Source organism: Rattus rattus, chromosome 4, assembly GCF_011064425.1.
Source record: "Rattus rattus isolate New Zealand chromosome 4, Rrattus_CSIRO_v1, whole genome shotgun sequence".
Taxonomy (NCBI): Eukaryota; Metazoa; Chordata; class Mammalia; order Rodentia; family Muridae; genus Rattus; species Rattus rattus.
The window spans coordinates 51,006,775-51,033,856 of record NC_046157.1 but is presented as its reverse complement, the minus strand read 5'-3'; the positions used below and the strand labels follow the sequence as shown (position 1 = coordinate 51,033,856).

Below are 27,082 nucleotides of genomic sequence, written 5' to 3'. Positions count from 1 at the left end.
GAGGTTGACCAGTGTCACTCAGACTGCATGTCTGTCCAAGGCTCCTCACTGCCTAGAAGCCACCTCTGCTCCCCATGCTAGGCTGGGAACATGGAGACGCTCCCATAGTTCACTAGTGTAAGAGAAGCAGGGCAGGGAACATGGAGATGCTCCCATAGTTCACTAGTGTAAGAGAAGCAGGGCAGGGAACATGGAGACGCTCCCATAGTTCACTAGAGTAAGAGAAGCAGGGCTGGGAACATGGAGATGCTCCCATAGTTCACTAGTGTAAGAGAAGCAGGGCAGGGAACATGGAGACGCTCCCATAGTTCACTAGTGTAAGAGAAGCAGGGCAGGGAAGCAGGGCATGGAGAACATGCACTCCCATAGTTCACTAGAGTAAGAGAAGCAGGGCTGGGAACATGGAGATGCTCCCATAGTTCACTAGAGTAAGAGAAGCAGGGCAGGGAACATGGAGACGCTCCCATAGTTCACTAGTGTAAGAGAAGCAGGGCAGAAACACTAACCACGTCACCGCTTAACAGAAACCGTCCAAAGCCTGCAAATGATGTCATATAATCCATTTATTCCAACCTCAGTGAAAATGCAGCCAGAGCACCCTCCATGGGAGGGGCCACGTGATCCCTCGAGCTCAGGACAAGGGGGCCAGCGAACTACTCAGGATCTCAGCAGAAGCCTGAAGAATCCGCAGCTCTTCCGTCCGCAAAGCTTCCACCAAACAGAGCTGACTTATCAGCGATCCTTTCCTTTCCTTCATGTCAGAAACCTGCAAGTTATTTTCAAAGTTTTATTATAATAGAAACGTATTATAATATTTACCATGTACACTGCTTTGAGGTAGTCACTGGCCATAAGACTGAAAGTCCATAAGTCCCCTGCCCCCGCCCTTCCCCCAAGTGGGATCCCCACCCCCACAGGGAGTAACCATGGCTGCAATTCACCTCCAGATTACAAGATTACTTGTTCAATGAAAACAACTCTCTGAGAATGAGCGTACCAGCCAGGTGCCCCCCACACACACACGCCCTGGGAGTAGCCTGCTCTGGGAAACCCTGTGTGGACAGCATCCATCCTCCCCTGTGTGGACAGCACCTGTCCTTTTGTATTTTTATTTTCACTTAGCATAAAAGTGCACTAAAATTTTTAATTTTAATAATCATATTTCTTATAAATGATTTCTCGTTAAAACAAAAAATTATGAAATTAAAACACACATAGAAAAAAATTCTTGAAACGCTATTTTAAGAGACCAGGCAATGATTTCTATCGCCTAGAACATGAGGCCAAAATTAATAATGAATCTAAGTACCAGATGATGAGTGAATAAAGAAAATGTGCGTATACTTACACACGGGGTACAGTCTAAAACAGAGTCAAGGGCTGGTGATGGAGCTCGGGTTTGGAGCATGTGCATAGGTGTGAGGCCCTGGGTTCAAATCCCAATGTCACACACACACACACAAAAAAAAAGCAGGAAACCCTACGTGTGACATCAGGAACAAGCCAGGAGGACACAAAGTTAAGTGAAATTAGCCAGAGCCTCCGTGTTCTTACTTAGGACTGTAGAAAGAATGGTGGGCACCGGGCTGGGGATTTAGCTCAGCGGTAGAGCGCTTACCGAGGAGGGGCAAGGCCCTGGGTTCGGTCCCCAGCTCCAGAAAAAAAAACAAAAAAAAAAAAAAAAAAAAGAATGGTGGGCACCACAAAAACGGAGGTGAGACTGTGGAGATGTCTGTCAAGAGACAGACTTTAGCTAGAGGGGAGCGATCTCTCTGGACAGCAGCATGTGACCTCAGCTTGACGTACGCTGTGTGTCTTGTTCTAACATACTCTAAGAGCTCTCGTTCTTGGTTAAGCAATCCACAGTGTACACGCATGGAAGCATCATTGCTGTACACTGTCTGTAAAACCTGCAGTGGGGTGTGCTGGTCGGTGCGTGCACACGGAGAAGCCAGAGGGGGGTGCTGACCCCCAGCTTCTATTGCTGTCCACCTCTACTGCTTTGAGTCAAGGTCTCTCACTGCACCTGGAACTCAGCACTTGGACTAGGCCAGCGAGCCAATGAGCCTTCATAATTCTCCTGGTTCCACTAAACCCACGGTCTCTGCCTATCCCCACCCAGGCACAGGCATGCAGGCTGCCATCCCAGCCTGCACATGGGTGCTGGGGATCCGAACTCATGTCCTCACACCTGCACAGCAAGTGTGTCACCATCAAGGCCAGCTCCCCAGCACCAGTTACCTAACTTGTAAAATGTAAATCTGTTAGCACAGATTATAATCTGATAACAGAGACCATAAGGCATTTGCTCACTGTGGGTTCCTCAGACTCCCCACAGCATGTGTGATGAGTGGCTTCAGGACTGGGACCTTGTGCCCAGGGGGCATTAGGACACACACCTTGCGCAGCTCGGCGTGAGTCTCCGCAATGAAATCAGAGCATATTTTCTGGGCCACGCCCAAGCTCGCCTTCTCATTCATATCGGAGATTACGTCACCAATGAGCACCTTCTTCCAGGACGTACTGGAACAGAAATGTTCGATACGGTCATTTCAGCAGGTCCCCAGGTTACCAGGGATAGCATTCACTCTGCAACGTGACACACAAGCACGTCCCGTCTTCCTGAGCACAGTGAAGCGCATCTCCCAACCCTGTGCCATCGCTCAGCTCCTGAGTGGACGCCACCAGCACAGGAGAAGAGGAGGAGCCAAGAGCAGACAGAGGGCCAGCTAGTCTGCTTTTGGTTAGCAAGGACTGGACTCTATTTTCATGACAACCCTGGGTCTGGTGTACAGGTGACTGAAGAGGCAGAAAAACAGATCAGGAAGCCGGGCTCTGGCCGCAGCTAAGGCACTGCAAGCACCTTTAAGGGGAAGTTCTTCCTAAATGGTGACAACAGGGACATAGATCACTGCCAAATGCCCTGAAAATGGAAGGAGTCTGCAGCCAGGCCATTCTTCACACCCAAGTGAGTCACTTATGGTGCCTCAGCTTGCAGAAGTGAGGGCTTTGGGAAGATGAAGTCAGTGTTCTGCAGTCGAAAGACCACAGGACTGACAAGACAACAACCAGGGAGACAAAGATTTTGGAGCAGAAGGGGATCAATGCCAAGTCCCTCTACTTGGAAGAAAGGACGGAGGAGCGACTGGAGGCAGGAAATCTGGGTGGGCACGGAAGTGGCTTAGAAACAGGAGGTCAAACAGCTGCTGAATATGCAAATTAAGGGTACACAGCAGACAGATATCCCCAATGGGACACCTCTGGTAACAGCCAAACATCTGCCTCAAATCTGACAGCACAAACGTCAGGATGTGACTTATCACACAAGAAAGCCAAGGGTTACAGTGTACTTGAGTGTGTCATCTATAATGAATATCTAATTTAGTCTTCATAATTCCCTACAAATAAAACACACCATCCCTTTCAAAAAAACAAAACTGGGAAGGTAAAGGTCCCGGTCACAAGGCAAAGCAGAGGCAAAGGTGCCACACACACCCGTCAGCTAGGACCCACCATGTCACTCACATGAGTCTAGGGTGACCTCCATAAGCAGTGGCTGCTTTAGCCTGAAAAGGAGATGCACATCTCGTTCCCACAGGGCCCACACAGAGCAAGCCAAATGAACAGTGAGTGACTGGGACAGCAGGGTGAAGAGAAGTGGGAGGAAGATAATGGTGAGGAGCCACGCCCTTCCTGCCCCCATGCTGTGCGCTAGGCTGACCACAGACCTTCCTGGGCTCTCTAGGGAACAGTACGAGGAAGGAGGCACAGTACACTATTCTATCATGGGCAATTCTTTTTTAAAAATCTAATTCCCAAGTAAGTGACCCTGCCTGGTGCAAATCTGTGCTGTCCAAGAGTAAACTCCATTTCTGGTATTAGGACAGGGAGAAACTTTGCTTCTAAGTCCCCAGAGGCAATGGTGAGAAATGCTGTAAGGACAGCAGGCATCTCGAGGGGGTGGCGTGCTGGGCCTGTTCATACACACTGTGGGACACTTGCCCAGCATACCTAGCAGCACAAGCTGGAAGCTTCTGTCCTAATCCATCCTGGGCCTGGAGGAGCCTGTACTGACCAGAGCAGTCTGACAGGCAGCTTAGAGATATACGTGATTGGCAGCCCCTCAGCAAAATTCACGCCCCACTGGGGTTCTTCTGCCCCACTTATCTTACAGAAAAGCCCTTCAGTTTTATCGAGAAGCAGGTACAGCTTGTATGTAACTCGGGGGAAACTTACAACCGCTCGGCTTCCAGACACAACAACTTGAGAGCTGTGAGCAACCTCCAAGATGGTCCATCCCATCCAAACGTCAAATTTCTACAGGAGAAAAGCAGGCAACACCAAATGTGTCACTTAGAAATGACTCCACGGCAAACACCTAAGAAACCTAGCAGTGGCTTTGAACAGGCACAATGTTAGGTCACCTCCACACAGGGGTGAGGCTACTACAAATGAAGCTGAGGTGACAACAGTGTGCTACACGAATGTTATCTATCTGCTCTGACTGTCAGGGCTCCGCTGCCTACTTTATGTCAATGTGACACAAGCTAGAGTCACCCGAAAGGAGGGGATCTCATTGAGGAAACGCCGCCCTAAGATCCAGCTGCAGGGCATTTTCTTAATTAATGAACAATGGGGGAGGGCCCAGCCCATGTGGGTGGAGTCATCCCTGGGATGGAGGTCCTGGGTTCTATAAGAAGCAGGCAGAGCAAGCCACGAGGAGCAAGCCATGAGCAGCACCCTCCACGGCCTCTGCATCAGCTCCTGCCACCAGGCTGCTGCCCTGCTTGAGTCCCTGTCCTGACTCCTCCAATAATGGGCTAAGATGTGGAAGTGCAAGCCAAACAAACCCTTTCCTCCCAGACTTGCTTTTTTTTTTTTTTTTTTAAGATTTATTCATTTATTATATGTAAGTACACTGTAGCTGTCTTCAGACACACCAGAAGAGGGCATCGGATCTCTTTACAGATGGTTGTGAGCCACCATCATGTGGTAGCTGGGAATTGAACTCAGGACCTCTGGAAGCGCAGTCGGTGCTCTTAACCACTGAGCCACCTCTCCAGCCCCAGACTTGCTTTTAAAGGCCACCGTGTTTCACCGCAGCACTAGTAACCCTAACTAGACAAGGTTAAAAGCCATTTCCAATCACTTTCAGTAAGACACTGAACTTGGTTTAGGGACCACAGCAAGAGGCCTGGTAACAACTACATCACACATTTACAGTGAGATGAATGAGGAGAGCAAGCAAACGCAGCCACCGTCGCTCTTACCCAAACGGATTTTATCATCCAGAAAAGAAGACGTGAAAGGGTGAGTGTGGGAGTCTTGTCTAGCTCGCTCCCTCATGTGTACCATGATGCCTGCCGATGGGTTCTGCTAGGGATCAGCATGGCCTGTGACTGTGCGGCACCACCCCACCTGACCCTGGCCTGGGTCACGCACAGGACTGTATGAGGCTTGACTCTCACAAGCTCAAGCAAGTGTCCTCCACCCCTTCAGTGTCTAGGACAATAAACACAACTTTACTACAGCCTAAGATCTTAATAAACACTCACCTGTTAGCCAATACAGAGGCAGGAGGGTCACACCTACAGAAACCAGAGCAGGAGCATTCCCATGGAAATCCCCTGACGGGACAACTCCAGACAGAAAAGCACTTACCCTGTGAAGCCATGATCCTCCAAGATGGACAGCTTCTTGTGCACCTGCTTATCGGCTGGCGGGAGGTACTTGAGCAGCATCTCTACATTAAAGAGAGAGAAACAGCAGAGATTTAGGATATGACCCAGATGAAGCCCACGCCCCTCTTCTTCAGCCCACTTTCCCTCCCACCAGCCTCCCAGGGTAATCAGTGTCTCCTAGTTCACACCAAGTGTTCTCTTAAGGGCGACCCGCTGAGATCTCAGGTCCCAGAAAAGCAATGAGGTTTCCAAGGCTGAAGACTGAAGCGAGGCTCCAGCTGCCGCTAAGCACACCAGCAGCCTATAAGGAAGAGGTCAGAGCCCCCGCTGGGAAACAGCCAGGAACAGGCTGCCTCAGAACGTGGGGAGGATGACAATACTGCTCTACAAGCCAGATTCAGCATGCACCAGTGACCGCAGCCACAACCTGAACCAGGAAGACTGGCCAACCGTTTTGGAGAAAGCAATGGATCTTTTGTTTTTGAGGTGATAGGTGTTTTGAGGTGTTTTTGTGTCTTATAAAGAAAAAGTAGCAGGGATTTGGGGTGTAATTCTGACAAGAGCAAGCCTTCCTTTTCTTTCAGGGAGGGCCTGCACATGCTAGACACCCCAGGCCCTACCCCATTTTTAAATATAGTAGTTGTTCTATGGGTTCACCCGGCAACTGCTTACAGTGAGAGCCACCGTATGGCAGCTACAGGGACTCTGAATGAGGCCAATCTCAAAGCCGGCTTTCTAACTCACTGGATAAGCCCCCACTCTCACTTTTCTTTACAGAGAAGTCACTACATACGTTGATGTGCTAGGAGTGTGCCACATACGTACGGAAGGTCAGAGGACAAAGTGCAGAAGCCAGCTCTCTCCTTCCACCCCGTAGGGTCCTCACGCTCTGTGGCGAGCACCTTTCCCCCTGAAGCACGTCACTGCCCCAGTTCTGGCCCTTCTATCTCTACTCTCAGAAGCACAGTTGGTATTCTGCCTACAAAGGTAGAGAGCATCTCATCAGAGTGCCTACACTCATCCTAGCCTATACAAATGCCTCGATACACGCTGGGCAATGAAATCTCTCACAAACGGCTTGCTCAAGGCTTAGCTGCTTCTGCGTAAGTGCTTAGGACGTTTCTACTCCTTTTGACAGGCGTATTCCACCTGCAGCAACAATGACACCTCAGAACAAAGATGTCTGCTTCCTCCCAGCATGCTCATCAGCTAAGCGGCAATCTTCCACTCCACCGTCCTGGTTCATCACTCTGATCATCTGATCATCTGATCATCACCCAATGATCTGATCAATCAGTATCAATCAGTTGTGCTGATTTTACTTCAACAGAAATTCCAATCAGGAAGGCCAGGCGGGCTCTGCCTGAGAAAAGTGAATGTTGCCTATGAGGGCACTCCCATTACAATAGGAAATAACCATCGGCCACTCCAACCTCCTGAGACAGGAACACATGCGTGAGGATTGCCAAAGGCAACAAAGCCATACTCCAGGAGCAGCCGCTGGTTGTCATGGGGACCGTAGCAGATGAACACCTCCTGGTGCTTCCTACAGCGAGAGGCTGTTCTAATCTCATAGCACCTGGTCTTCTCGTTGAATGCTGCTTTTACCTGCAGGGGAAAGGCATGTGATTTCTCTTTTTAACACAGGTCTGAAAGGCTCACCAAGTTACCACAGTAATTTCAATCTGAGGTAGTGTGATATGCTTGGCCATGAGTCTCCTGTGGGTAGGGAATCTGACTCCTGCACTTCCGCCTGTTCCCTCCTTCATCCCTGGTGAGGGAGGACTCTAGTCACGAACTCTAAAAATGACCAGGCGTGACATCTGACTCTGGTCACATAAGATCAACAGGAGTTGATCTGTCACAGACAGCCTAAGGGAAGAAACTACGACAGTCTAAGACTCACTAGCTGTTAGCAGTTACAAAGGCTTCTAACTGTGCAGTCCTGACCACAGGTTTTTGTTTGTTTATAGTCCTTTAAGACAAGAAAGGTCTTTGTAGCTCAGGACCCTCAGGCTCCCCCCAACTGTAGCTGTGGTTCTTTATGGTCATCTTTAGATCACTGAGTTACAAACGTCCACAAACACACCAGTAAAATCAAAGTGGAAAGGCGGGTGAGGGGGGACAGGGATGACACTGACTGAGTCCCAGTGTCCAGCTTCACATGTCCTCTATGTGCCCTGTGTCACTGCCTGGGTCGGTGAAAGACAGCGATCAGCACAGGGGCCACAGGCCTGGAAGGTAGCGCCATGCAGACGCGCAGTGGCCCGGCACATTTACCTGACTCAGGTTACACCTCCACTACCATTCCTTCCACCCTTGACTAAAACCCTTGTTTCTACATGGCAGGATCCTGTAACAACGGACACCTCTCCAAGCCAGCCTCTCACCTGGACATGTGGACTGTGATTCAGCAGATCCAGGAAGGGAGCAAGGGCACACGTGTCTGGCTCTGAGGAAAGGCACTCCTGCCTCCTAGACTTCAGGTACACAGCTCTGGTGTTCACTGTGCACCAGGCCCAGAGGAAGGCATGGTAGCTGAAAATGCTCTCCACAGACTCTGCAAACAGAGGCTGCAGGGTAGAGAAGAAGTCTCTAGAGGAGGCAAACAAGTCCTGCACGCGGGCTCTCTGCTCTTCCGCCTTTGCCCTCAAAGGTCCCGGAAGAAGATCCACCACTTCTGGCTCCAAGCACACCGGGCAGGTATATGACTTGGGTAAAATGTCCAGGTAAGACTTCCAGAGGGAATGACTGCCTGCATGTCTTTCTGAGACCAAAAAGGTACACAAAGCCAGCAGAGGAGACACCGGAGGCTTCCACCTTGTAAAATAAAAAGACAAATTGGGGGAATTAAAGTGTGGACTCCAATGGTCTGATTTGCATCAGAGAGGCTGTGTTTAATCTGTCAACTCTCCAACCAAGACACAGGCACCTTTCCTGGGCTGCACCTCTCCAGAGCCACCCCTTCCGTGACTAGTAGGTAAGAGTCACTTTTGGTTAAAAAAAAAAAAAAAACAGCTTTGCGCAGTGGCAGTATCACAGCCAGTGAGGTTTATCCGAGGCGCGATTGTTGCTAATTGGAAAAAAAAAAATCCAACTTGTTTCCAGCCACGTTCTCCTATTGGAAGGAAGCCTCTGGGTTTCCCCTTGTAAAGATAAGTAACACAGGGGTACAGAGGGTAGAAAGACAGAGCGCGCACCATCCAATACACAACTATTTAAATTTAAACTCTTTACAGCTAAGCAGTGCTTAAGACGCATTCTTTAGTAGCACAAGGCGCGTTCCAGTTACTCTAGGCATCTGTGACTCCTGAATACAGGAGGAGGCATCCCTACCGCTGCTGGACGTCCTGCTGGACAATGCCACCCGGACAGAACTGTGTCTGCTTAGTATGAACTGAGGGAATCCTCAAGCTTCTATCCCTAAACTCCCAGGTTCTCATGCAGATTACGTAGCTGCTGAATAATTACTCACAATTCAGTCCCTATGCACAGACAGACTTGGAAACATGACCATTAGTTCTTCAAAGCCCAAATCCCATGTTACCACACACATTGTACTTGCAATCTCGAGCATCCTCACATCTGCACAGGCACACAGGGAGCCAGGGAGAGGGGGTTCACAGGGAGCCAGGGGGAGGGGTTCATAAAGAGCAGGGGGGGTTCACAGAGAGATGGGGGAGGGGGTTCATAGACAGCCAGGGGAGGGGGTTCATAGAGAGCCGGGGGAGGGGTATCCACTTGGGTTGAGGATCAGCACCACCTCTGAGCCAAATGTAGAAAGCATTTCCCCTGAGGCGCTCCCTCACTCTGCCCTCAGGACACTACCATGCCCAGAACATGGCTCTCAACCTGGCTCTCACCTACAGCACCTGCTCTCCTCCATCCCTAACTAACACTCTTCCCTAGTGTCGAATCCACTCAAAGTTGAAGAAGCCAAGCTGGTACGATAGGGTGAACCTGGGGTGGTGAACTAGCATCTGCCAGGCTTTCTAGGGTAGAAGGAAACGGCTACACTGTTGTCATGAACACCACCCCATTCCATGCTTACTTTCTAGTAAATAGGGGACAGAGCTCACACCCACATCCCAGGCAGCCTAGAAAACCTTGGCAATACAGTTCACACCAAACCAAGAACAAACCTGGAAGAGAATAAGCCTTTCAATCGTACTAAGTACTTCTCGGCTAGCCAAGAGCTGGGTCCTCCTGCCCTGTGCACAGCACTGACAGGAACCAAGTGCAAGGAGTGGTCACTTACTTCTTAATGTAGGGCCCTACGGAGCTTCGGATCACAGTGTCCGTGGTGAGCAGACAGCTCTCAGGCAGTGAGATAATCACCTGGCCCTCCTTGCCAAAGAGAAAGTAGAGTTTAGGACACCTCAGCTTTGCAAACGACCTGACACTGGATCCCATCATTATATATACCGAGAGCCCCGAAGTGCAGACAATGCAGCTCTGGCTTGCAACACTGCAGAGAGAAGCAAAGACTGTACTAGGACCATTCACGTGAGAGATATTAAGAATCTGTGGAAGTGAAACCTCTGCTTTACCAGAACAGTCAATGATGATTAGCACGGGCTTAAAAATTAGCTCTGATTATGAAAGGCCAGCATCAGGAGATGAAATCTTCTGGGACTCAGTCCAGTGGGGGAACCAAGCTGCACACCGAGCTGGCAGCAGAACATGGTTAACAATGTGTCAGGTCTGAAGGATCATGAAGAACAGTGGAGGGTTGGCACTGTGAGACCCAGGAGAGCCACTGGTGCAGCCTCTGTTGCAATGGAAATGCCAGGACTGAAGGGGCCATGAAGAGAAACTGAGGTTTGGCAATGTCAGAGGCCAGGAGAGGCCACTGGTGAAGGTGCAGCCTCAACTGCAGAGGAGATCCCGGTCTCCTGGAGATGTCAGGACCATGAGGTGACCACCAAGAACAGCAGCAGGTGTAGAGTGGAGCTGCCTCAGCCTACAAGACAAGCTGTGTGTTACGGCTGCCAGAGCCCAGATCACGAGTGAGCTCCAGATGCCAGACAAGGATGCAGAATTGGGAGGTACAATGCAAGACAGGTTGGATTAAGCATGATGTGTTTTTATGCCTTGGTTCTTCTCTTTTGGAGTAAGAAAACATTTAACTTGTTTTTCTCAGTCTCAAAAATGCTGTTTACTGTAACAAAGATTTAAACTAAATCAGCCAGCATAAAGTACTTTAAAAAAAATAATTCAAACCACCAAAAGATACACTTTATATATTCACAACAAATATAAAAATGGAAGTCAACGAAAAGGGACAACTAAGTAACAGTCGGAAGAACTCTCTGGATCTACCACATTCTCCTTTCCTTACTGCACACCTCAAACAGGTCTGCAGAGTCAGAATAGTCTTGCAAGGCTTACCTAGAAGCTAAAGAAAATTATTGACGATGTGTTTAAATGTCTTATACTATTAGCAAACATGTCTCATTAGCAAACATGTCTGCCTCGCTTCACCCTCTCCTCAGCTCTGCATCACATGGACGCCTGCAGACTGTCTGAAGTTGCACTCCCACTTATAACACTATGATCTATAGCAGTGTTGCCTGAAGGAAAAGAAAGAGCTCAGCATGATGGGTAGAGTCCCTCAGCTCATTAGCCCTACACACCATAACTGTACTTTGATAATCCACCTTTGCAAGGGTCATTTCAAATGAGATTCTACCTCAGTGAGGTTTCTAATGCACAGTAGAAGTGCTCACCTCGTGCATGAGGCGCCATTTCCTTGAATGGATTTCTCCTGAATAGAGCTGCTCCAGGGAAGGGTCATTTCTTACCTAAAGTGTCCAGACCCTAAAAGAAACTATTATTTTCTGTGAAAAGACAGAAATACCAAGTAATCTGAAGGATTTTATTTAATTACTTATTTTTCTGATTGGGTCTCACTATGTAGATAGCACTGGCTGACCTAAAACTCACTGTGTGGACCAGACTGGCCTTTAACTCCTGAATCACCTGCCTCTGCCTCCACGGAACACCTAGCCTGGAAGCTTCCTGAACTTGCCATCAGAGACCCTGTCATCCTCCACAGAAAGGCAGATCTGAACTAAGAATGTTCAGCAACTCTGAGCACCTGGGATGTGATGTTCAGCTTTGGTAGGCCACACTCCTCACAAGTACGCCAGCTCTGAAGAGAGTCCCGCAGTGCTTCTTCACACCCTCACATGAAGCGCCAGGTTCTCGTGAGCGCGCCAAGGGTAACACTTCTTCATTCCACAGCAGCTGTACTTGAATTCTTTGCCAGTGTTAGCATTCTCACCATGGGAAAGCATAGTATTAGGTCTGAGGCATAAGGTCTGTGAGACCATGGAGAAGTTGTGAAGGACTCGCCACTCACAATACAAGCTGTCGGGCTAGTTGTCTTTGCCCAGAGCACTGGAAGAAGGGTCTGCACTTGAGCAAGCTCGAGAAAGCTTGGACTCAGCTGCTGAGTCCAAGGGCTGCCGGGTATCCTTCAGCAGGGAGCAGCTGGAAGGGCTCGTAACCACGCACCCATAACGTAACACTGCTGCACACCATTTAACTATCCCGGCACCTCTGCGTGGTCTGTGTGGACACAGCACACCAGGGAGGCCCAGCACCCTTAGCTGGCAGGTGTGGTAGACAACTGAAGAGCTGCAGCCAGGCTCAGGGCCAGCTGTCACGTCGTCCTGCTGTCCTTCTCCACCAGCTCTCACATGGTCCTGCCGTCCTTCACCACCAGCTGTCCAGCCATCTAGTCCTCTTATCACAGCGTGGTGCCCTGCCCACCCCTGCTCCTGCAGCTGCCTCAGAGTATGGACCCGCTTCACAGTCGGGAACCAAAGTGCCACAAGCAGATGAGGATGACCACCAGCCAAGGTTCCACAGGGTAAGGGCCACCAGAGACTAGAGATGACATCTCTGTGGAGGGTCTTCATGCCCAGAGTCGAGGCTGCACACCAAGGCCACAGAGTCCCTGCACTCAGGGAGAAGAGCGCCAAGGCTGAGAGGCAGCCGGGGAACAGGGGAGCGCACACCTGGAGGTGGGATCTTAACCAGACTTCAAACTTTCAAAGTGTCTGAATTTCTTTAAGGCTGTGAGTGTTGCACTAGTTTGTACGGTGGCAAACAGCCTGTAAAGCCACTGAGGCTGGCCCATCCTTAGGAGAGGCAGGAAGCCCGTGCCCCTGCCTGGCTCCCTCAGAGGCTTTGGGAGTGACAGGAAGCTGGAAGCACACAGGCTCTCTGAGGAGAGATTGTCTGTCCTCTCCATGCTTGTCTAATGTCCCATCAACTGCAATCTGTGTCAGCAGCAGGACTGCAGTGTCTGTCACACAGAAAACTCAAGGTTCCAGGCATAATCCTAACCAAACACACCTGTTTGTCAAGTGAGAAATGGCTACAGGTTTAACTCACTTGATGTGATCGAGCTTGTGCATATGCATACACAAGCATACGCATGCATGTGCGCACACACACACCCAGCAGCACACACACACACACACACACACACACACACACACAGCAGCAGGATCCAGCTTGGGCCTCTGGGATGAAGAAAAAGTCCTCACCTGCAGCGACGCTTTGCTCATCAGCCCTCTTCCTGTTCCTAGAAGAACCAAACCATGGAGGGTAAACGCACTACACCTTGCAGACCCTGGAGACCCCTTACACACTCAACAGCGTCTCCTGGCCTCTCCCAGGGGAGCAGAAGGCTATTCTGGACAGTGACCTGGCCTCTGTGTGGTTTACACTCCTTGAGTGAAGATGGGTCCAGTCACGACCTAAGGACCGTGACACAGGATGCTCGCACTGTTCTCCCAATGGCTGGTGGAGAACTCCTGTGCTGACCTAGGAACGTAAATTATGCTCACCCTTTGGTACGTGGAAACACAAAGAAGATCCCGCCCTTGGCTGGCATTCCAGGTGACATTCCTGTGAATGTCCTCAGAAACAAAATGGGTGTTGGGCCTGACAAGGGGAGCCAGGGAAGGGGAGATTCTTCATGGTAACTGTCTTACGATAGGAACAAACACGGAACACTCCTCAGAATCATCATGGGAGGATGCCCGCCCAGCAGTCATCTGCCGAGCTCTAGGTGCACACTCTTCCTCTTGTCCTGGGGATACTGTCCAGAGCAACGGTGCAACTCTTCCATGTCACCTGCAAGCCCTCTGCCTCTCCGAATGCATCCACAGTTCACGCTGGCCAAACATTCTGCCCCTGTAATACCCTCTGTCGATCGATGTTCAGCCTGCAGCTCAGTCACCACGTGTGACTAACTCATCCTCTTGAGTACCATTTCACGCCGCCAGAGACACTGGGAAGCCATTTACCTTGGGAGCTGTAAGAAGTTAATGTCTTCCAAATGAAGCTACCGAGTGGCCAGAGGGAGGAGCCAACAGCATGTACTTCTAGTGCTATGGTTGCATGCGGCATGCCGTGCTGTGCTCCAGTCCTCTGGAAAAGCATCTTGGTGTGTTCTGTAGTTACCTTCGACCCACCCGTGGCCCTGTCTGCCACACATGTCCTTGGTACACTGCCTGAGTCCTAAGAAACTGATTCAGAACTAATCTCAATTTAGCCCCCACAAGAAGCTATCAAATTCCAGAGGGAAATGTTAACCTGCTTCTGTGCGGATGCCAGGAAGCCCACAGAGCTGCTCCTCCATGAAAAAGCAGATCCAAACTACCTAAGGGACAGTGTTCACTGACGCCCCCACCACGAGTTCCTCTCCTGGAGCCACATGCTCTACAGAAAAAGTAACTCAACTGGTTGGTTGCCACGTGACTCATCCTCAGAAAACTACACACTGTGCCTGAGACAGACCCACTGTGCGCACAGTCCCCCAAATCCGACCACTTCAAGGGCTGTGGTGGAGCATCCGATCAGTACACAGCGCTTGCATGGGAGGCCTCAGGCAAGGTCTTTCCCTCAGGCCGAGGTTCCAGGGATAGCCAAACTTCTGCTAAGCTGTTAACACAGGCTTCTGTAACTTCTTTACCTCTTGTACCGGCTAAGCAGTAAGGAAGCACATCCTTGGGAGAGGCAATGTCTCCTCCCAGCATCTTTAGCTGCCTGTAGTTCTTTGTCTAGAGTGGGACCCGCAACATTCCACCCCTTCCTTGTTAACACGTACGCTGGCATTGCTGTTCCAGTCTTGTTTATGCAGCCATCTCTAGGAGAGACTTTCACCGCAGATATCCTGGTCTACTAGCTCCTACACGCCTCCTTCAGGGATGTTCCTGAGTGCAGATGCTGTGACGTAGATGCTCCTGTAGGGCTGGGCTGTCCTGATCTGTCAACCTCTGCACTGTGTCCGGCTGCGGGTTCTGTGGTGGCTGCTGTGAAGAGTGGCTTCTTCTATGAGGGAGGATTTGAGGCTGGAGTCCACAGATGAGAAGAGCACACACCGTTTATCCTTCCAGGTCAGGGTCACCTCACCGGGTCTCTTCAGGGTCATCCATGTCCTGCACATTTCACACGCTCCATTTCCTTCCCAGCTGAGTGGAACCCCACTGTGCGCACGCACGCCCACACCTCATTGCCTGCTCATCCGGGAAGGACATTTGTTTTCGTTCCCTGGCTACTGTGAATGGAGCAGTGGTGAACAAGGCTGAGTCCTGTTCTGTTGAGTCCTTTGGACATACGCCAAGCGCTATTTACAGCTCAGTGACATGGGGACTCACTGTTAACTTCTGAGGAGTCTCCCTGCTGCTTTCCAGAGTAGCTGGCGGATCTGCATTCCCGCCAGCCGTAAACCAGGGACTCTGTTCCTCAGGTCATCGCTAGCAGTCGTTCCAGGTGTTTTGCTGATGGTGGCCATCCTACCCGGGATGAGTGCAGATGGAGATGAACACTCTCCAAGGTCTGTTCCCTGACTGTTACGATCCTGCTGATCGTGTGGGCTCAGATGACACCACCATGCATAGGACGTTATGTCTTTCCCTCATATTTTCCCTCTCTGTTTTTATATTTATTTATATTTTTTGAAACAAGGTCTCTTTACATAGCCCTGGCTTGCCTGAAACTCACAGACTGGCCTGCCTCTGCCTCCCAAGTGTCGGGGACAAGGGTGTCCGCTGCTACACCTGGCCCATGGCTTCCCCTTATTTTATCTTCCTCCTTCTTCACATCGATTTTCTCTTTCTCATTTGCCATGTCTTTCCACGCACCCCCTCTCTTCAGACAGTCAGGTAGAGTACACACAAATGGTGACTTAGGAAGCCCAATATACAGATGTGTTTCCCGAAATGACCCGCCCCTCCTTCCCCGTGACTCTCACCTGGAAAGCAGGCAGGTACTAATAAGCCTGTATCTTCAAACTTCCTCTCTTTCAGCCATTTTCTTAGCTTTATAAATTCAGATCTGCAGCTCTCATTCACTGATCAGGAGAGAAGAGGGTATAGCACGATTAACACCACTGGATCAGCAGGCCAGCATTTCAAGGTAAAGATCTGCTGAAGCGGTTCAGACAGGCAGATCATAAAGGGAACAAATCTCGATAAAACTGAAGATGATACAAGCTAAACAGAAACTCCATTCCCTAAACCATTACTTCAATGCATGCACAAAACATCTGATAAAATCTAATATCGGTCTGGTAAACATTACCAGCAAATGAACAGAGAAGGAAACTTCCATACTCATATAAAAACATGTAACAGAAAACCCAGGGGGCATGGCAGACAGGAGCAGGATGGGGTTGGGTGGGGAATGGCAGGGCATGGTGGGCGGAGCAGGGTGAGGTGAGGTGAGGCAAGGCAGTTGGGCGGGGCAGGGTGGGGCAGGGCGGGGTAGGGGGGCTATAACCCAGGGCTAGAATGTCTGTAGCTCTATGTTCAAATCCCAGCACTGTTCCAATCCACATCAACTGTGAAAGTTAAGTGACCTCCTCCTAAGATCGAGAGCAGGGCAAGGTATAACAACTATTTAACCAGCATAATACAGGAAATAAATAAAAACACCAAATAGGAAGAAAAGCAAAATTATTTTCAGAAGACGTTAAGCACAATCATGAACTGAGAAGACATCAAAACAGCTACTAAGACGACAAATGGGCTTAGCAAATAAGATACAAATCAATATGGAAAAAGTTAACTGTATTTCCACATACTAGTAATAACCAAAAACTCAAATTCCAAAAATGCTATTACTGTGAAATTCTTCACAGATCCAAACATGTATTTGTATGTTTAGGGATATGATGCATGTATATCCATAATGTATACATACATCTAAAGCTATAAGCACTGCTGAAAACAAGGGACATATCATAAACATGACATAGAGATTTTGTTTTCTCGTTATACGTCGAGGCTCTGGGGATATTTGGAAATGGACCCTGAGGTGCATAACCTGGGTTAAAGTCACAAGGGTGGTCCTTCCATGATGGGACTGGTGGCCTTAGGAGGGGATATTTCTCAGTGATGCAGCATGCACTTACGGTGCATGAGGCCACAGGCCTGACTGCTGGCACCCCTTTCCAACAAAAGGGGAAAGAAGAGAGACTTCCTTGCCACGTGAGGACAGGGTGAGAACCAAGCTAGCCACAAGCCGGGCAGACAGCCCCTTCCAGGAACCAAGTTATTCAGACCTTGATGTTACATTTCTCAACCTTTCTACCACAAGTCATTCTATTTAAGCTAGTCAGTACACGCCATTCAGTGAAGGTAACCCAAGCTCAAACCGAAACAACAGATTCTGATCAAGATGGATGAACTCGGCATGGTGGCACACACCTTCATCCCCAACACTTGGGAGACAGGAGGACCAGGAGTTCAAGGCTAGCCTCAGCTACTAGTAAATTCAGGGCTTGGGCTATAGTGAGACCATGGTTCAAACTAATAAAGAATGGATAGCTAAGACTTGAAACTATCAGGGTTGGGGATTTAGCTCAGTGGTAGAGTGCTTGCCCAGCTCCGGAAAAAAAAAAAAGACTTGAAACTATCAATATGTTAGTAATTGGGTATGTGTGCGTGTATATTTATTAACACAGGCGTGGTAGCACACGCCTTTAACCCCAGCACTCAGGAGGCAGAGGCAGGTAGACATCTGTGAGTTTAAGGCTAGCCTGGTCTATATAATGAGTAGAAGCCCAGCCAAGGCTACACAATGAAACTCTGTCTCCAGAAAATATATAAAAATATACAGTGAACGGGTTAGAGAGATGGCTTAGTGGTTGAGAGCACTGACTGCCCTTCTAGAGGTTCCAGGTTCAATTCCCAGCACCCACAGGGCAACTCACAACTGTCTATAACTACAATTTCAGGGGACCCAACACCCTCATACAGATATACATGCAGGCAAAACACCAGTATACATAAGATAAAAATTAATTAATTAATATTGATTAAATATATAGTGAAAAAACAACTAGAAATTAAAATACCAATTTAATATAAAAGAGAACACTAAAGGAGAACCAGAACAAAAAGCAGGTATTCGACACAGAGAAAACAAGGCATAAAAGGCAGCGTCCACCAGGCCGAGGACAAGACCATCAATCGGAGATGCTTTATACTCAGAGAGAGGACAGAGCAAAGGGATGGACAAACAGAAGCATAAACCCAGGGAAGAGCCACAGAGGATATAGTAGAAACAATGAGGCAAACACATCCATCCTCTCACAGCATGCAAGGACTCCATTAACTGCTGTGAGGAGCACCGTGTGAACAGACCCCCCTCACACAGAGCTCCCTCCCAGGCAGCCTATACCTCCTCTTGAGCCAGAGCTTCGTCGCCTCCTCACCCTCTCTGTTCTTCCTCTCCGTCTCTGCATGCTAACCCAGGACGGAGCCTCTTGTGTCCTGCTCAACAGAGAGTAATGAGAAGCTGCCTCACTTTCCAGCTGGATGAGAATTGAAGACCTTGGCACCTTTGAATGCACAAGTACTTATTTTGGTGAATGTTTTCAGGGTTGTTTTAAAATATTTATTTTACACACACACACACACACACACACAATGTACACTGTCACTGTCTTCAGACACACCTTCTTCTACGCAACAGATCCCATTACAGATGGTGGTGAGCCACCATGTTGTTGCTGGGAATTGAACTCAGGACCTGGGAAGAGCAGTCAGTGTTCTTAACCACTGAGCCATCTCTCCAGCCCCACGTTTTCGTTTTTAAGAAGAAAAAAAAAATAATCCCTTTCTTAAAAGCTTTGAATGCTAAACTTTTTTATCTAGTGTTCAATCGGGATCCCTGAAGTAACAAGTCCCCCATTGGGGTAGGGATGGGGTTCTAAAACAGTGGTTCTCAACCTGTGGGTCACAACCTCTTTGGGATCACCTATCAGATATTCTTTTATCAAATATGTACACTATGATTCATAATGTAGCAAAAATACTAGTTATGAAACAGCAAAATGATTTTATGAATGGGGTCACTATATCATCAGGAACTGTATTTAAGGATCCCATCATCAGGAAAGTTGAGAATCACTGCTCTAAAAAGACCAAAGAAAACCAACTGGAGGCCCTACTGACTAAATTCTCACAGCTGATTTCCTAGACATATCCTCTGGTGACTTGCACAGCTCAATGCTAGTCACCATTTAGTACATTGCTACTTAACAGTGCTTAAGAACATGCAGGGACTAGAGACACAGCTCAGTGGGTGAGGCCACAGTACACATACAGTACACAGAAGAAAATGAAGGCAAAACATTCAAACAGATAAAATAACCTTAAATACAAAAAATACACGGTCATTATAAAGCACCGATCAGCTCAGAAGTGCTAGAAATAAAAAAAAAAAAGGCCCCACCCAGTGAAACTGGATTTTTAGACACCAGTATCTAAAGGTCAGTATAAATGAGCATTTGCAGTTGACTAAAGAGAGCGCAAGCCAGAGATGACCAGAAGATGTAAAATGACTGCTCCATTGCAAGTTAGCCTCTCAAAGGCCAAAAAGGAAAGATCCAGAGAACACACAGCAGTGTAGACCAACTGTAGAAATTAACAGAAGCAAATTCGAGCGTTCTTGGAAGATACATGCTAACATTTAAAACGATACAAGAGATACTGAGTAAAACCAAAGTTGAAGAAAATTCAAATTTAAAAGATGGAGATGTCTTCGTGGTTAAGAGCGCATGGGACTCCTGCGGAAGATCAGGGTTCAGTTCCTAGCACCCACATGTGTAACTCCGCTGCCAGGGGATCCAAAGCCTTATTCTAGCCTCCCACCACTGCACGCATGCGGTGGTCAGACATACAGGTAGGCAACACGCCTATATACATAACGTAAGATAAAACCCTTTGGGCCCTGTCTCTGAGCAAAAAAGAATGGCATGACTCTGTAACGAAACGACCTAAAAAACATTATTTGAAAGCATTCATAAAAGGAGCCTTTATTATTTGCATCCTACCCTGTACCGTATAGACGAATACTAAAGTGACATAAGTAACTTACACCTATTTAACATGAGCTATACCAATGGAAATGATTTAAAAATCCACACACACACATATATATATATATATAAATCCACATATATATATAAATCCACATATATATAAATCCACATATATAAAAATCCATATATATATATATATATATATATATATATATATATCGAGGGCAGAAAAGGACCGCTGCCAAGCCGCCCAGGCAGTTTTAATCTACCTCGGCAGAAAGACTTGCTTTATGAGTCAGTCTGGAGCGAGACACCAAGTCCGTTCAGGAGCCCACGTGTGGCACACGAGGACGCGCAGTTCCACTGCAGCCCTGTCCCCTGCTCGCCACCGGGCCCCAGTGATGGCCGCACGCCACAGAGCGGCCCAGGGTCTCGGCCCAGGACCAACCCGACATCATTCACTCCACATCTTCCGCAGCAGCTAGCAAACCCGGGCCTCCAGGCCACACACCACGCCTGCGCAGTAGTCGCCCTGCCCTGACTTCCGGTCAGGGAGAGGTTACTCGCGCGCACAGGAAATTGGGGTCTGGATCCAGACAGAACTCAGAAAAGCCAACGGAACTCCTCTCCTGTTACCCGGGCAACGCCAGGCCCACCGGAAGTGCTCTGCTTAACTTAGGTACCGTGGCGAACAGGAGTGCAGATGCAGGCGGTTCCCCAAACGGAGGAGAAAACGGCTGCGTGCGGCGAGCCTGCGCCTCTGCCACGCGCATGCGCAGTTCTAAGGCCTCCACACCAAAACCGTAAGGCTATGAGCATAGCTGCTGACCGTTGTTCCAAAGAGCCAACGGGAATTCCTTCCTCACCGTGTCCTTTCTTTCTCTGACTTCCTGCCCCCTCCACCAGCCTGGCTGGCTTACCTGGTCCCCACTTTGCCCTGCCTTCCAGCTGCCAGACCCAGGCGCACCGTAATCATCATTCACTGCTCTTTAGGTTCCTTATACATCATGAACTACCCCTGAGTGGCTCTTGTACTGAAATAATTCAATGAGCATCTGTCTCACTGCAGCCACAGAGAAAGTATCTGGAGGTATGGAAATTGCAGACCAAACAGTCACTGGTATAAAAGAGAAAAACACAAACTGCTGAATCATCCTGAATGACAAAGCAGTTATCCAATCAGGCACGGTTTGACCTCACCAGTGTAACAATGCGGAGTACCGAGGAGAATGGAAGGCTGTTTACTCAAGAAAGACCAACAAGAAGGATCCTCGTGCTGATGGAGTGTTTTGTGTCCTAACTGTGATGGGCACAAAACCTAAAACGCCAATGCAATCATATAGAATAAATACAATTACCTGCGATCACAAACGGGAAGTGCGAATAGAATTGGAAGCTTGTCTTGCTGTTGATATGTGATATTTTGCTATAGCTTTGTGAATACATGTAATTTCTGGATTATTTCTTACAATACATGTGATTCTCCAAGCACCTTCATAAAATGTCAAGGGCGGGATGCTAGGGATTTCTCAACAGATAGGAGCAATGCTCTGGTGCCCAGCACCTACATGGCAGCTCACAACCTCGTGTGACTCCAGTCTGTGGGATCTGATGCCTGATGCCCTCTTCTGGCCTCTAGGCATGCACATACGTTCAATCAGAACACACATACGTGGTTTTTGCCTCCAGTGATTACATGGGTTCCAAGGATTGAACTCAGGTTACAGGGTTGTCGAGGTGCTTGCCCTCACCTGCTGAGCCATCCCACCCTGGGCAGCACTTCCTGATTATTAAGGCTTGTGAGACACCTGCCTAGGTGTTCAAATGGCGCTTTACAAGCAATCTATATGAGGCGATAGAATCTTTTGAAATAGAAATGACCTGTTTCCTTTATTTTACTGTATTCCTAATATATGTCTTATTTTAATCTAAATAGCCACTTGTGTCAAATAGCAGTAGAAAATGAAACTTGACCTCAAGAGGCCTATTTCCAGGGTGTCAGGAACCAGTGACAAAACTTGTTTCCCAAATGTAATTTTCTGAGCCTGCGGCATCATGTTATCTTTAAAAGGGACTAAAGGGTGCATCATGGTGCTATTTTGCGCACAAAAGAGCAGCCTTCTCTGAAGGCCCACACCTCTGTACACTTCAATACTAACATTCATGTAAGGCAAAGCTCTTAGAAGTATCTAAAGGGATACCCCAGGCTAGTAAGGAATGTTTCCTGCCCAAAGATCACCCAATAGCTTCGTTTTGGTGTCCTAAGAGGGAAATTCAATACAAATTCCGATTCCTCAGCAATTTCTTCCAGTTTGTCCTACAATTCAAGTTCCTACGACTTAAGTGGAACTTTTTTTAAACACCAGAAAGAGTTCCAATTTGCAAGTTGGGGAAAATGGTGCAAAATTCATACAAAACTGAAGAAGACCGTGTTGCATGGGCAAGCTAAATGCATGATTACCGTCAGACAGCTGAGCACCCTCCCACCAGCCTTCTCCTGCAGTCTTCTGGCTGCTGGCTTCAGAACTCCCTGGGAAAAAGCCTGAGATGTCAATCTTATGACCTTGCAATTTTCCTGGCTGGTTTTTAACCACCATCACCGGCCTACGTACTCAGAGATAACAGACCATCTGACACCTTTCTTTTCATGGTAAACTTTTATAAAAACAGCCAGAGTTCTGGGAAGGTGAGCCACTTCCAAGATATACATCAATTTGACAAGAGACCACACAACCAGTCTCCCGCCGAGCCACGCCCAAGGGGGGAGGGGCTTGGACTGCGCGTGCGTGCTGGTTCCATTCCAAATCCTGGCCCCCTGGAAAACCGGACTAGAAAAGCTGTCCCGCTGCCTCCCAGCTGCAGAGTTTACCCCAGGTTCTTTGGTCTCCGACGGCCTTTCTACGCACACGCAGCCATGTCTTCCGGCAGACCCGTGGCACTGGTGACTGGTGCTAACAAAGGAATCGGATTCGCGATCGTACGTGATCTGTGTCGTAAATTCTCGGGGGACGTGGTGCTCACGGCGCGGGACGAGTCACGGGGCCACGAGGCGGTGAAGCAGCTGCAGGCGGAGGGCCTGAGCCCACGCTTCCACCAACTGGACATCGACAACCCGCAGAGCATCCACACGCTGCGCGACTTTCTGCTTCAGGAGTACGGAGGACTGAACGTGCTAGTCAACAATGCGGGCATCGCCTTCAAAGGTAAGCCACAGGGTGTGGTGACTTGCCCAAAGCCTGGGACCAGAGTGGACTGTGCCTCTCTGGGGAGCATTACTAGGATCAGAAGTACTATGATGTAGGACTCTGAAACAGATCCCCTAGGAGAAACGCGGCAGGGTAGCGGCTGCAGGCCTGCAGGAAAGCAGAGCCTTAATGGTCGCCATCATTTCCAGGTTCCCCTCAAGCGGTTGTTGAGTAATTGGGCTTAGCGATACTCAAGTGGAATTATATCTGGTAAATAAACAAGAGATTGAGGGGAGAGACAGGGAAAAAAGTGTTATATTACGATCCTGATACACAACCTTCACTCAGCCTCCCCCAGTGGTGGTGTGTTTCAAAAACAATAGAACATTGTCAGATACACAATGGGGCAGTGCTGCAACTAAACACAGAAGTACTTGGAAGTGGATTTCTAATGCTCTGGAACTGTCCACCCAGCTAACTCTGTTCTCTTTCCCCCTGAAAGTTGTTGACCCCACCCCCTTCCACATTCAAGCAGAGGTGACAATGAAAACCAACTTTTTTGGTACCCAAGATGTCTGCAAGGAGCTACTCCCTATAATAAAACCCCAAGGTGAGTCTGGCCCAGCTCCTCTCCCTCTCTGCACCTGCCTCTCTGCCACTTGGAGGTGTGGCTCTGCTCCTTGGTGTCTGTTCTATCTTTGCATACCCAGCTCTTCTTTAACCTTTCAGTATGATTCCAAGGTCCCTTGGTTCCACCTCCTCACCCCTGAGGGGGTTTTAGGATTCCAATTATCTCAATACACTTCACATACATACTAACATCACACTGCTCACAATAGCCTGTCCCCACAAGTCCCCAGGTTGGACCCAAGTGCCTCCATCAGCTCAGTCTCACAGCAGGTCTCAGCTGTCAAGCTGCACTCCTGCAAACCCTGAGGGGGCCTCCTTTCTGGAGCAGCCTTTTTTCCTGGGCTTCTACACCTCTTACAGAACCCTTCCCCTCCTAAAAATCCTTTAGGAAGTAGATCAGGTCTTTAGCATGGTTCACAGGACTCTGTAATCTGACCTTCCTTCCTCTGGGCTCATGTTAGCGCCCCATCAACAAGCTTCACCTTTCTGCAAAACAAGCTATCACCTGACTTTCATCGTGAAGTGCTGTAACACCCCCAAATCTCTGGATAGCATATGAACCACTGCTCATTAAATACACACCAGTGAAGACAAGTGAGCTGCTTTGGAAATGTGAGTCTCTGGTACAGAGTTGACTAAGTATAGCTCTCTCCAGGACTCCTCTCTCCAGAATGCCCTCTGGACCAGACCTCATGGTCATCTGGCTTCGCTACCCACCCAAACCTTGACGGCGAGACAGCAGATTCTGGGCTATTTGAGTCCTTTTCTGTGCATCCCTGTCTCAACTGAAATCTTGGGGATCTAATGTCTCACCGTTTGTAAAGTGTTGCTCCTGTGTCCGCATCTCTACATGATGATGTGTTTTCAGGCAGAGTGGTGAATGTATCAAGCAGCGTGAGTCTCCGGTCCCTGAAAAGCTGCAGCCCGGAGCTGCAGCAGAAGTTTCGAAGTGAGACCATCACTGAGGAAGAGCTGGTGGGGCTCATGAACAAGTTTGTAGAGGATGCAAAGAAAGGAGTCCATGCGAAAGAAGGCTGGCCCGATAGTGCATATGGGGTCACCAAGATTGGGGTGACAGTCCTGTCCAGAATCTATGCCAGGAAACTCAATGAGGAAAGGGGAGGGGACAAGATCCTCCTGAATGCCTGCTGCCCTGGGTGGGTCAGAACCGACATGGCAGGACCAAAAGCCCCCAAAAGCCCAGAAGAAGGAGCAGAGACCCCCGTGTACTTGGCCCTTTTGCCTCCAGATGCAGACGGGCCTCACGGGCAGTTTGTTCAAGATAAAAAAGTTGAACCCTGGTGAATCCAACTCTCACACCCCCCACCCCTTCTATCCTGACTTGGTGAAAGCCAAGGGACATTTATAATATACCATCACTTCTGGAAAAATAAACATAACTAAGTCTTTAAGCACACAACAGGTGTTTGCAAATGTTTTTTAAGTTGTCCTTTAATGTGTGCATATGAGTGTCTTTAGAGTATGTGTCTGGAAGGGTACCACACCCATAGAGTGCTCTTAGGCGCCAAGAGAGGCAGAGATTTCCAGGAACTGAAGTTAAAGATGGTCGTAAGCCTGGCGATGGGTGTTGGAAACGGAGCCCCGTCCTCTATAAGAGCAGCCAGTGCTCTTCCCTGCTGACCCATGCCTTCTGTCCTCATTTCTACAGATACCTTCCAGGCAAAACTGGGTTTACCCAGGCATTTAATTAAAGTAAATCTCAGGCCAGGGGAAGGTACAGTGTGACTCCAGTCAGTTATCATCAAAGGAGCCAAGTCAGATTGACCTTGCAGTCTGTGCCAACAGCTCAGGGGTGTCCTTGATAGACACTGTGGGGAAAGCCTGAGTCATGACAGTGGGGACACAAAACAAAGCTCTCAAAGGTAAGGGATCGTTTGTCCTGGGGGCATTCAAGGGACCACGGCCTGGGAAACATATTTAGGTGACCCCATTCCATGTTCTGACTTGGAAGCACTTTGATGAAGGTTTTAGAGTTTTACAGAACTAAGAAATTCATAAATCAAGGCCACTTTGAAATGCATTGAGGGGCGCCTCAGAGGCAGGTACAATGAGATGGAGCTGTCCTGTAGGCACAAAATGCTACCTCATGACACTCTTAGATCCTGGGTTGGTGGAAGCTAGTGTTCCACAGATTCGGTAGCTTCTAAGAGGTTCTTATTCATTGTCACGAGGTGTTAGTTAACAAGGAGGAACTGTTCTAGAAGCTAAACATTGTCCATTACAAAGTCATTAACCTCTGACCCTACAGATTTCTAGTCTCCCCACAGTAGCCTGTCCTTCGGTCTTCTCAGGTATATACCTCCTTCCAGGAATCTGGCTCACGGCCACACACAGCTGCTTTTCAGGAATTCTCATTCACAGATTCCCTCATGGCCAAGGGTCACGTTCCGTGCAGGCATAGGCCACAGTGACGATGTTAAAGTCTCATAGCTAGGACTCGTTCCTAGGATCTGATACTGAGCGGGGCTGGGTAGTGGGCAGGACAGCAGTCTGCAGGAGAGGAATACTGATAAAGCCACATCTGACATGTTATATTTACACTCTATATCTAACATTACATTTACATGGGGCATAGGTTACTAAAATTAAATAACCAAGAATATAGATTTCTAAAATGAGCAAAGTTTATGGGACCCACCGCATATCCCTGTTTTCTTTTTAGTTGATGAATTTTACTCACTTTTTTAAATGGTTAGAAATGGAACTGTCAACTCAGTTACTCTAATGTTGGCTCTTTCACTGCTGAAGCATTGATTAATTCATTTTTTTAAATTCCAGCGAATCGAACTATAGAACCTTTTAGACAGTAATTAAAGCGAGAAACGTCAGTATTTGAAGTATAAAATGTCAAGAATGCCAGGATGCATTCATGTCTTTTGTGCAATTTCCATAGTAAGAATTACTATGTAATTCTTTGGGTGTCTCTAGCCAGAGTAAATATTTTATTCACTGTTCTCTTGAGTAACAGAATTTATAGAAAGAATGAACATGTGTGTGTGTGTGTTCCCATGGCTATCTATGTATGAAAATTCCAAGATCCAGAAGCTGATCTTCAGTAAATGCCGGAATCCCAAGGAAGGAGGCTAAACATACCGGTAAGTTAGTGCACTTCCTAGTGAAGCTGGGAGGAAGCCAGCAACAGAGGAAGCCTCCCTCTTCCATGTCTCTCTGGAGGCCTCCAGCAGCAGAAGGCTTGGCTCAGGTTGGAGGTGTGT

At 48.4% G+C, this 27,082-nt stretch overlaps 2 protein-coding genes and 1 pseudogene across 3 annotated transcripts; 2 read left to right on the top strand and 1 right to left on the bottom strand.

The window, feature by feature from the left end:
• Positions 1–545: 545 nt before the first annotated feature.
• Setd4 (SET domain containing 4) lies at positions 546–18,570 on the bottom strand. Its single transcript, XM_032900400.1, has 10 exons — positions 18,387–18,570; positions 15,955–16,053; positions 13,241–13,278; positions 9,940–10,028; positions 8,072–8,501; positions 7,115–7,289; positions 5,662–5,743; positions 4,237–4,317; positions 2,400–2,523; positions 546–766 (listed from the first exon to the last, which is right to left on the bottom strand). Exons 1-10 carry the CDS (start codon positions 18,448–18,450, stop codon positions 632–634), a joined length of 1,317 nt encoding a protein of 438 aa, XP_032756291.1. The 5' UTR covers positions 18,451–18,570; the 3' UTR covers positions 546–631.
• LOC116899736 lies at positions 8,698–8,852 on the top strand (annotated as a pseudogene).
• A 4,033-nt stretch (positions 18,571–22,603) lies between the features above and the next one.
• Positions 22,604–25,266, top strand: LOC116898974 (carbonyl reductase [NADPH] 1). 2 transcript variants are annotated; one of them, XM_032900398.1, is made up of 3 exons: positions 22,786–23,234; positions 23,719–23,826; positions 24,715–25,266. In XM_032900398.1, the coding sequence occupies exons 1-3, from the start codon at positions 22,946–22,948 to the stop codon at positions 25,149–25,151; spliced, it is 834 nt and encodes a 277-aa protein (XP_032756289.1). In that variant the 5' UTR covers positions 22,786–22,945; the 3' UTR covers positions 25,152–25,266. The 2 variants fall into 2 exon arrangements, with proteins under 2 accessions (XP_032756290.1, XP_032756289.1); XM_032900399.1 differs by having other exon boundaries at positions 22,604–23,234; positions 23,719–25,266.
• The last annotated feature ends 1,816 nt before the right edge of the window (positions 25,267–27,082 follow it).